The sequence below is a fragment of the Trachymyrmex cornetzi genome, unplaced genomic scaffold, assembly GCF_001594075.2.
Source record: "Trachymyrmex cornetzi isolate Tcor2-1 unplaced genomic scaffold, Tcor1.1 scaffold5, whole genome shotgun sequence".
Lineage (NCBI taxonomy): Eukaryota > Metazoa > Arthropoda > Insecta > Hymenoptera > Formicidae > Trachymyrmex > Trachymyrmex cornetzi.
In genome coordinates, this window is record NW_017299806.1 from 509,630 (window position 1) to 519,983 (window position 10,354).

At 28.4% G+C, this 10,354-nt stretch overlaps 2 protein-coding genes across 3 annotated transcripts in view; both read right to left on the reverse strand.

The window, feature by feature from the left end:
- The window catches only part of LOC108765583 (uncharacterized), an 18,249-nt gene extending 17,348 nt beyond the window's left edge, over positions 1–901 (reverse strand). The window contains exon 1 of the mRNA XM_018514358.1: positions 632–901. The gene's annotated coding sequence lies outside the window, so the exon portion shown is untranslated. The remainder of the gene's footprint in view (positions 1–631) is intronic.
- A 1,896-nt stretch (positions 902–2,797) lies between these two features.
- Positions 2,798–8,514, reverse strand: LOC108765551 (apyrase). 2 transcript variants are annotated; one of them, XM_018514314.1, is made up of 12 exons: positions 8,376–8,514; positions 7,032–7,169; positions 6,078–6,303; positions 5,723–5,839; positions 5,540–5,620; positions 5,178–5,379; positions 4,638–4,743; positions 4,048–4,142; positions 3,751–3,905; positions 3,490–3,669; positions 3,135–3,229; positions 2,814–3,042 (listed from the first exon to the last, which is right to left on the reverse strand). In XM_018514314.1, the coding sequence occupies exons 2-12, from the start codon at positions 7,160–7,162 to the stop codon at positions 2,814–2,816; spliced, it is 1,617 nt and encodes a 538-aa protein (XP_018369816.1). In that variant the 5' UTR covers positions 7,163–7,169; positions 8,376–8,514. The 2 variants fall into 2 exon arrangements, with proteins under 2 accessions (XP_018369817.1, XP_018369816.1); XM_018514315.1 differs by lacking the exon at positions 8,376–8,514 and having other exon boundaries at positions 2,798–3,042; positions 7,032–7,162.
- Between the last annotated feature and the right edge of the window lie 1,840 nt (positions 8,515–10,354).

Here is a 10,354-nt window from a genome sequence, read left to right on the forward strand (position 1 = left end):
CAAATTATATTTGTGAAGAATCGCGTTCTTATCCAAAAACTATAGAGTACTCTAAACTTTTAAACGATAGTGTAACTTATAAAAATAAATTTACAATACTTCTATAGTATATATTTTAATACTTTTTATATATTTTTTAAATAAATTATACGAAAAAATGATTATTAAATTATTAAAAAATTTAGGTAGATCAAATCTGAAAATAATTTTTATAATCCAACATAATTATAATATTTTAAGATTTCTATCTAACTGTATATATTTTTTAATATTTAATTATTTAATATTTAAATATTAAACAAAACCGTTCTTTTCACATATACTATCTTATTCTACTTTTTATATTTTTATATTATCCTATATTTTCTTCGCTTTCGATAGCCATTTGCTATTTTCTAATTTTAACAGTTTAATTTCATTTAATTATATTTTTTAATAATAAAATCAAATGATACCCAACACATATTTATTTACTTTTAGGTTTCTTTAAATCTAAATCATCAGGAATTATCTTTTTTTTCTAATATATGTTTTAACTAAAGAAAATGATAAAATCGGAAGTCCGGAAATAGAAAAGCTATATCACATGTACTTATAGGCATAAGTAATTTGTCACAAGTAATCTTCATACTTGTCTTCTGTCGACCGCTCTGCAAGACGACACTGCCAATCTCGACACTGTCTCTGTTCAGCTACCATTTACGCACTTTGTTCATCTCTCCTTTTCTTCTCTATCCTCTTCCTCTCTCGAGATTGCGCGACTTCGCGGCACAGCTGCCTCCCCATCGCCCTCCGCGCAGACTTCCTTGCCAGACGTCGCACCGCGGCCATCGCTTTCTCGCAGCCTCCTCATTGTCGTCGTGACGCTCGCGAAACATCCGGCAAATCGCGTGTAACCATAACAGAAGCATGCCTTCACAATTCGTCAAGATTCCCTGAGATTTCTTTTTATCGTAAAAATATTTCTACATATATAGATTAACTTTAATCTTGGTTTAACTTATTGTTAGTTACTTCCCAACGAGCAGAATGTCTAAAATCAACGCATAAAACTTTAAGATCTTTCAGAATTCTTTATAGAATATTTTAAACATGTTTCGTAAAGAATTCTTAAAAATATCTTAAAGTTGTCTTATACGTCGATTTTTTTTAGACATTCTGCTCATTGAGTTACTTAGATCTAAGAATCAAAAAAAGCTAAAGAGTGAATTAAATCGGTATTAAAGTTGATCTACATTAGTAGAAATAGATGTAACAAAAATTCTACTTATGATCAACCAATGAGAGCCACGCTTTCTTCTAGAATGCTTTCTTTCAGAATGATCCTTGCTATCGATTGTCGTTAATTAAATATAAATAACGATAGCAACAATCGCCGTTAGAGAATCGAGCTATATCAGAAATCAATTTTTGATATATTATGGCCCATTCTTCAGGAACTACAATGTGACAATGTAGCAGATTCTGCACACTCCACGTGGCGGCATCCAAATCACCGAAATTTCTTCATTACGTACATCATCGTAAAACGTCGTTCATCAACAGTTTTATCGAGGGATATCAAATGTTTTCTAAATCCCGAATTTTGCAACAGTCTAGGTTCTACATAAACATCAATACACATATGTTTCTAATTGATTGCTCCGCAGAGAATCTACGCAACGATCATTGTTTCTGAGAACGCTGTCTGCAATAAATGGACCGCATTTAATTGATCCGCGGCGATCTCTTCCGACGTTCTATCATAGATTTCGAATAATCTATCACGATAGATTTCGTAATACCGGCGTTAAATAATAGCGACTTGAAATCGATTACATCCATGGCGATGTCCTCTTTTTCAGCAGAGCATATAAATCTCGGCGCCTCTCTTACACAACGCTTTAAAATCGTGATTTGTATTATGCAATATAATTAATATAATTGTTACGAATTTCACAAAATGATTCTTAATTTTCATTATATAGTGACGGGTATGTATGATGTATAAAGAAATAAATATAACGAATATTATAAATATAATATTGGAATAATATCAAGTTTCCTTTAATCGTTGCAGATCTTTTCTTTCTTTCGTTAAAAACGAGCGTTCCATACCGGTGTTACAAAGCGGTTCGCGTATTCTGGTTGAGGGCAGGAACACGGACGAACAGCTGCTATTTCACCTGTTCGATACATTATTTAAATGCTTCATCTGCCTCGATCTCGAGATACCGCAAGATAAGCGACCGACGTTTCCTGCTTTCTTACTCTTGTCACGCGATCTTCACAAATCTTTTTTAAGTGTAAATCCATCTCAATTCCGATTCATTGAATCTTTTAATGATTGAGGAAAAGTGCAGGAAAATAATACGATAGCAGAAAATAATATTTTTATATTTTGAAAATATATGTATAAGGTTTCATTTCAGTCGACAATTAAAAATTTGTTTATATACCGTTGTAATTACTATATATGTTCAATGATTTTATTCTATAACTTTGAACTTGAAATAATGCAGGAAATAATTTTTGATTAAACATATTGAGTATAAACATGCTTCTGAATCATAGAGTTATCTGCGTGTATATTCTATCTATCAAATGAATGATATATTTTGTGTGTGTGTGTGTATGTGTGTGTGTTATCTATATATTTTATTTTAATTTATTAATGTTTTACGAGATATTTATACAGTTTAGTACATATAATTATTTTTATTTTATTTATTTTATAATATAAAAGTAATTTTTTTTAAGTTTAAAATTATTTCTATAATTAATTATTAAAAATGAAAAAATTGTATTCTCTCTTCCTCTCTAAATTTATAATTCTACTCTATAATATTGATTCGTCTCTCGGTTCCAATTAATAGAGGACTCATCTTCGTTACATATTTTATAAAGTGATTTATATCAACTGTTCCGGTTTTGTGATTACGACTTTTATTTTTAAAAATGCGAAAGCCGTCTCCGTCATTCATCAAAAAATTTGGTATCACCATTCTATACCATTGGTTGTCCACCAAATCTTCGAATTCTGGATATTCACAAGCCTGGCATCTATCGAGACGTCAAGAGAAATTAAAATTAACACATCACAAAATAATACTTTCATCTTTACGGCGAAAAATTTTGGCAATAAAAGATTTTACCTAATTTTAACATTAACCAGAGATCGCGTTTCGTTTACTTTCCTATAAGTAATTTTTAGTCCGGACCAGACTAGCATTTGTCTCATTTCTAGAATCTACAAAACAAAATTAAATTCATTTTATTAATCAATTCATTATTCGATTTCTGTATTTTTAGCAAGAAACCATTGTTACCGCATATTTTAGTTCATGTATTGACCTGTATGACACTATTTTTATAGTACTCGATTTTATTTAGTAATTTATTATTGTAAATTAAGACAAAGAATCTAATTATATTTAAACTGAACATCTAAAATTGTTGTTTTTTAAATAGAGTATTATATAACGAATTATAACACGAAATTTTACTGACTTTTCTAATAGATTCTCCTGTCAGTTCAATAGTATCCCAAGTGTTTTCAAAAGGCGTAACCATCATCAGGTCACCGTAGGTAATATCAGACTCCTCAAGGGAACTACGAATTCCTCCTGGATTCGTGCAGGCCACTGCTGCATACGTCCAATGAGTTTTATTTTCGGCATCGTCGACAACCTAAAATTAAGGCAATTTCTAACTTAATTCTTTTTGCATTTTAATTAAGGTATAGAATATTGCAAAGAGTGTCCTCCGCACCGCATTCACCATGGCGTCAGTTATAAGATTTCCCATGTTGCATTCTTGGTTCCAACAATTGTCTAGAAGTAAGACTCTTGTTGTGCCGACTTTTTTTAAAGCTGTTTCATCCACTACCTTCTTCCATGGCTTCAAAGCTTCCAAGATTTCCGGATCTAGATATATAAAATATTTTTGGCATTATTTTAAGTATCGTATCGCTTTTATTGTACTATATTTAAGCTATTTTAAGCATTGTGTTGAATATTTACTGTCATGAATAATAATAAAAATTTAATTCTTAAAATCAAGGCTTACCTTCTTCAATGGATTGATCCAGGAGAATAGGATTTCCGTCCCAATCAACAACCTCACCTTGGTCATCGAACCACACTGTTAAATTACCTAAATATCTTTAAAAAAACAAACAAATAAAAATTACAAATCTTTATCGTATACACGGTAAAATAGTTAAATTTATAGTGTCAATTTGTAATTTCTATTATTTCTATAAATCGCCGCTGCTTCTAATATGTTGTTAATTTAACTAAAATAATAAAGTTAAACAATTTAACTCAAGAAAATGTGTTAAATATGACAGAATTAGTTTATTATTCACTAAGTGCACACATCAATATATGTAGGTGTTGTTTAAAAATAACAAAATGTTATTTTTAAATTCAAGGGATCACTGCGCCTTTGATGTCTAATAGTGTATGTATACGTATAATAATAGAAATAATACAGATTTTAAATATGGATTCTTTCGACGAATTTGAAATAAATTTATCCGTCAAATTATTGCAATAAAAACAAATTAATCAAACCCGACCTCGTGACATAAGATAGCAATTGACCTTCTTTTACGATCTCTTATACTATATCCTCATACTGATTGAGTAGCGTACTTTGTATAAGCAGCTGCTTGAACGATAAGGACCGTTCTATCTATTTCATTCTGCGTTACGACCACGGGATATTTATCCTGTGGTGTATCGATAAAAGGCGGACGTCCTGCAATAAAAAAAAATTGACGCTATTTTTAACGCTATATTAATGTATCACTCATTTGCTGTCACAACGATACAATTTTTTCGGAAAATGAGTTTCAATGTTTTAAATTATTAAAATTTTGTAATTTTAATTTTGAAATATTTTAGTATAACTGATTGTAGCTAGAGAAATAAAAATGTTCTTTTAATATATCTTTTCTTTTTTCTTTACATTTCCTTTACATTTTCCTTTACATTTCCTTTACATTTTCTCTGCAAGCTGCTAAAGAATGACTATTTTTTAATTGTGTTGTTATTCTAGCAATTGAGCGATATACTGTATGATCAGTGATATTTTTTATAGCTTGTACATACATATCTATACGCAATAAAAAAAATTTTGTATATAAATTTAATTTATATTTGACTATAACATAAAAGATTTTGCTTTCAGACCGCTATAAAGAAACGTATGCGAATGACCACCGACGATTACATCGATCAAAGGACATTTCGCAGCCATGATCCTGTCCACATCCAATCCACAGTGGCTTAAAACTATAATAATATTTACTCCTTTTTCTTTCAGTCGCTTGGCTTCGTCGTTGACTGTCTCTACTTCATCCAGAAACTTCAATTTTTCCGTACTCGATAGAAACTGGAAAAATCAAATTCTTCGATAAATTCTTTACAATATCTTATGAGAGAAAATAAGAATATTTTATAAATATATAAATTAAATTAATAAAAAAGTCACATATTATTAAATAAAATCAAATAGCTTCTAATTTATAATAAGAATGTTATTGATTACTCACGTTTGTAGTCGATAAAATGACGCCAATGACGCCAATTTTGGTACCGTTTCTTTCAATAATTGTGCTATTCTTATATAAACCCTAAAATATAATCACACATATAATAAATTATATAATATAATCATATAAGAAAATCAGACCAAATTTATACTCTTTAAAAAAAAATAAATAGAGATTACAAACCTGTATAGTTGGCTCCTCGCTATCATCGATATTTGTTACTACAACTGGTGCTTTGATATTTTTAAGAAAGGGAACCACACCTTCAATTTTATTGTCGAATTCATGGTTACCGATCGTCTATGAAAATATTATAAAATATTATTACATCATAAATGTAAAAAACTTAAAATTTTGAAGAATAGTAAGTTATTTATTAAATTTAATCTTTCGTCGTGATTTAAACTTTATTTATATTTTCTTTAATCATTATTTTATATGCATATCAGTATATATACAAATCTCTCTCTTTCTCTCCTGTTTTATATGAACATGTAATAAAAATATTACACGTACTATACTATATGTATATAATTACCATAGCATCGTGTGGCAACATATTCATAAACACTACAGTGACGTTCCAACGATGGATATTATACCAAAGAGTTCCTTGAAAGTGATCGCCGGCATTCAGGAAAATCGCATTCGGTCGTTCTTTCATGAGCTGATTAACTGCAGTGTAGACTCTAGCTATACCTCCTATGCAATTCTTTTTGTCATTCTCTCGGCAGGCTCCAGAATATGGGCTCGTCTGTTCAAATCTGTTCCAACATAATGTCCGGTTTTTTTTTCAAATGTCATGCTTTGACGCTCCAACGAACAATACGATCACAAAAAGCATACAAAAGTCAAACGATAGATGAAAAAAAGTAGGCTAAGGCTACATCATCGAAATTATTGTAATAACTTTATCCTTGACCTCGTAAATTCTCTTCGAGTCCAGAATTACAATTAATTTTGACATTAACTACGAGTCAAGATTTTTTTAACGGTTGTTAAAGACTTAATATTTCTTAACACCGTCAATAATTTTTTTACAAATGTTCGACAACAAATTTACATAAAAAAACTGTGTTTAGTTTTTTATTTAATTCTCCTGACTCACCACGGATCTTTAGATAACATTAGAAATCAAAAAACACATAATAAAAATTCTTGCAGAATATATCAAAAGAAATATTTTTTAATAAAATAATCGAGATAAAGTTCTCCTTTTTCGAAATAGAATAAAATTATATCTGTCTCAATTCGATTATATTATAGTTTGTTTAGTTTTCTTTACTTTACATCTGCAAATTTGGATTATTCTTATTGAAATATACTTATAATTAGTATTTATCCTTTCTTATACGAGTTATACGTATATAAAACCTTTAATTTTAACATAAATTCAATTTATAAATCTTACAAACTTAGCATCAGTTAGCATCACTGTGTATTATCTATAGATATTTCAGAGAGTAAATAAAAATTAAACAGATTTGCTTACCTGGCATGAAAGTCATTTAAATGAATTATCGATAACTCAAACAGGTCTGCTCTACCGGGATAAAAGAGTCCACGCTCGGTAAACCCCAAACAAACTTGAAACAAGACTAAGACTAACAGTAGCACGTACATGTCACACCTGTCGGTAAAGATATTATTAAGTAATTTGTAATGTAACGCAAAGTAATCGTGATATATTAAATATATAAATTAAATAAATGAATATGAATTGTATATCTTTTTATATTTAAATCTGATAATCAAAAATGTCACTTTTAAGATGAGATAGACACAAAAAAGCACTGTATAACTATTGCAATGTCTTTCTTATATGTGGCGTCTTATAACTACACGTTTAATTCTTTGTCATCATAAAAATACTAATTACACATTTTTTACGACACACCGCTTGAAGAAAAATAATTGCAAAGATAATGCGGGGAATTACGTAACATGCAAAAGTCGGAGACAAAATAACCTTGTGGTTAAGCGACCGTCACTGAACATTGTTACATTGTGGTAGTTTTAAGATAATATCTTTCGAGTATTATTCCAATATCTTTATCTCTAATGTGTAAATTTTGTTTTATAGCTCAGTAAATAAAAGATATATCAAGTTATACAATTTATCCACTAAATTTATATGATAAATTATACGAAATGTTTACTTATATGCTCAATAGCTTTAAAATTAATTTTATTATTTGTATTTCCAACAAATTTCTGTACTATAATGTGTTTCTATAATTAACTTTTTTATTGAATTCATATTCCGTTGTATAATTTTGTACATATGTGTGTGTTGAGATTGTCTGCCTATTTGATATTCTTATCTATTCCAATTTGCGTAAATTTTATTCTTAGAAATGCGAGAATGTTTCATTATTCAATTTTGCGAGATCAAAGGAAACGATCAATTCGCGAAGCGAGTGTTATCAGAATACTTTCAAATCGTTCGATCGTACTTACATTCGCGCGACTATTAATATATAACATAAAAAAACGCAACTTTTTGCTTTTTCACTCCCATTAATTATAACGTGATAAAACAGGTGTTACGAGTTCGCGAGTCGACAAAAATAAAATAATTGTGCTATGTGAAAAGTGCAAGGTCGATTAATGCAAATATCGAAAAACGAAACATTTAACAAAACGCAAATGGTCTGACGCAATAACATTGCGATATATGTAATTGTTCACCAAATAATTGTTTATTCGTACAGTAGTTAGTTATTCTTAGGTTAAATGAGTATACAATTTATCTATAGCAAATAAGTGAAGGTTGTGAAACAGAGATAACACACGTTGACCAAATTATGGTACGCTTTGTTTGATAATGAATTACCTTTGTCTCCAGCCAGTATGCACGTACTGAATATTCGTAGAAAACTGAGCTTAACGCAGTGTCTTTATTTTTTACGTGAAGAAAATGTTGATTATTCCGGATCCCCTACTTCACGAGTGATTACAAAATACCTCGGTGTCGGCAGCTCGTATTATAATATCTCAAATATTTTAAACTGATACGTTTGAGATAATAAGATAATAATTTCTTTTGTGAGTATAACTGTGAATAACATCGTTAATTAACCCTTACCATACCATGTACAATTTGATGCCTCATTCATACCATCTAGAATCTCTTCATTTTTTTCACCTCTTCAAAATAATTCAAAAAATCTCTAAAAATTTACTAACATACTTTCAATTTTCTAGAATAAATATTGACTGTTTATTTTGGAAAATAATAAAATGTAGTATATATATATATAATTCGATAAAGTACGATTCTTGTAAAGTACTTTATACTAAATAGTGTGTGTGTTTATGTAATATAATATTTTAATTAATGCATATTCGATGCATTTTTTATTATAAATCGAGAAGGTACGATTTTCATTCTTAATTTAAATCAATTGCGTTTACACAAAGCTTGACAATTCGCACCATTATGAAAATATATAGATTAATCTGTATGAAATGTTTAAATATATTTTTTATTTATATTCTTTATTTCAATACAAGTATATACTAAATCGCGAAAACATCGTAATTTTTCACACTTTTTAGTGATTTAAGTGAAATGTTATTTACATATGCGCATTTTTAAGTAGTTGACACATTTCAACCCTTTAAATAAACAAATAATGAGCAAAATGCTTATCATTTCCGTTAGTTCTTTGAAGTACTAGATGTTGATTTTTAGGCGTACTGTCTTTTATTTCATATATGTTACGATAACACGTGATTGTCAAGTGTAATTCTATATGTCACTGGTTCAAATTATGACAATCAGACTGTAACTTTAACATATCGACTTTAAATAAAAATAATTAAATTATTTTTTTTTATTATTATTATATTATAATATAATAATAATAATAATAATAAATAATCTAATTATTTTTTAATATTATATTAAAAAGTTATATATCTACCTTAGTACGAGTGCACACTATAATTGTTCGTTATAATTGTACTATGATATTATAGCACTTGTCCTAAGATATAGATATATCTCTTTTTAATTTTTATTTATTCTTATTTTACATAATTTCGTGCATTTTTAATATATGACTAAGATACTTTCTTCTTTTTTTTTTCTTTTTTCTTTCCATTATATTCAATTCATAGATATATTATTAATTTTATTCTGTTCTTTACAAATCTAACTTTATTGTCTGACTTGTCTTTGTAATATTATCTGTTAATTATAACAGTTAAACTATAACAATTCTTAGATGTATCTTCCGAAATGCGAGTGCATGGCATTAAGTAGCGTCTATCACTTTCTTTGGAACACTACGTTCACAGAGAAAAAGATTTCTTTGGATATAATAAATTTTATCATATCCAAATAAGTTTGTTAAACAAACCAAACCAATGTTTGAATCAATAATGTGATTGTTTGAATTTGAAACAATGTATATCTTTGTCTTAAATACATTTATTTGTTTGAACAGATAATATCTGCACAGAGAAAAAGGTTTCTTTGAATTTAGTATTCCTATTTATTTGACTAAAATTTGTTTTATTGAAACAACATATGCTTGTACGAAATATTATTTGTTTGAATAAAAATTTTGTTCTCATTCGAGAAATCTCTATTGCTTAATAGAAATAACATTATTTGAAGTAATATCTTTTTAATTAAATAATATAATATTTGGTTACAATGAATACAAATAATGAAACAAATTGTTTATTTGAAAATGACAAAATATATTTATACACTGAGAAAAAAATATAGTCAATTTTAATAAATATTTAGTTCAATACTGCCAACTAAATATTTACTTACAGTAAATAAATATTTGTTTAGTA

What these genes read in the sequence shown, in the direction of transcription:
- LOC108765551 (XM_018514315.1), bottom strand. Translation starts at nt 7,162, where the DNA reads ATGTACGTGCTACTGTTAGTCTTAGTCTTGTTTCAAGTTTGTTTGGGG. An exon ending in GGATCAATCCATTGAAGAAG is followed by an intron (nt 3,906 to 4,047) that starts GTAAGCCTTGAT and finishes TTATATATCTAG; the next exon opens with ATCCGGAAATCTTGGAAGCT. An exon ending in CAGGAGAATCTATTAGAAAA is followed by an intron (nt 3,230 to 3,489) that starts GTCAGTAAAATT and finishes TTTGTTTTGTAG; the next exon opens with ATTCTAGAAATGAGACAAAT.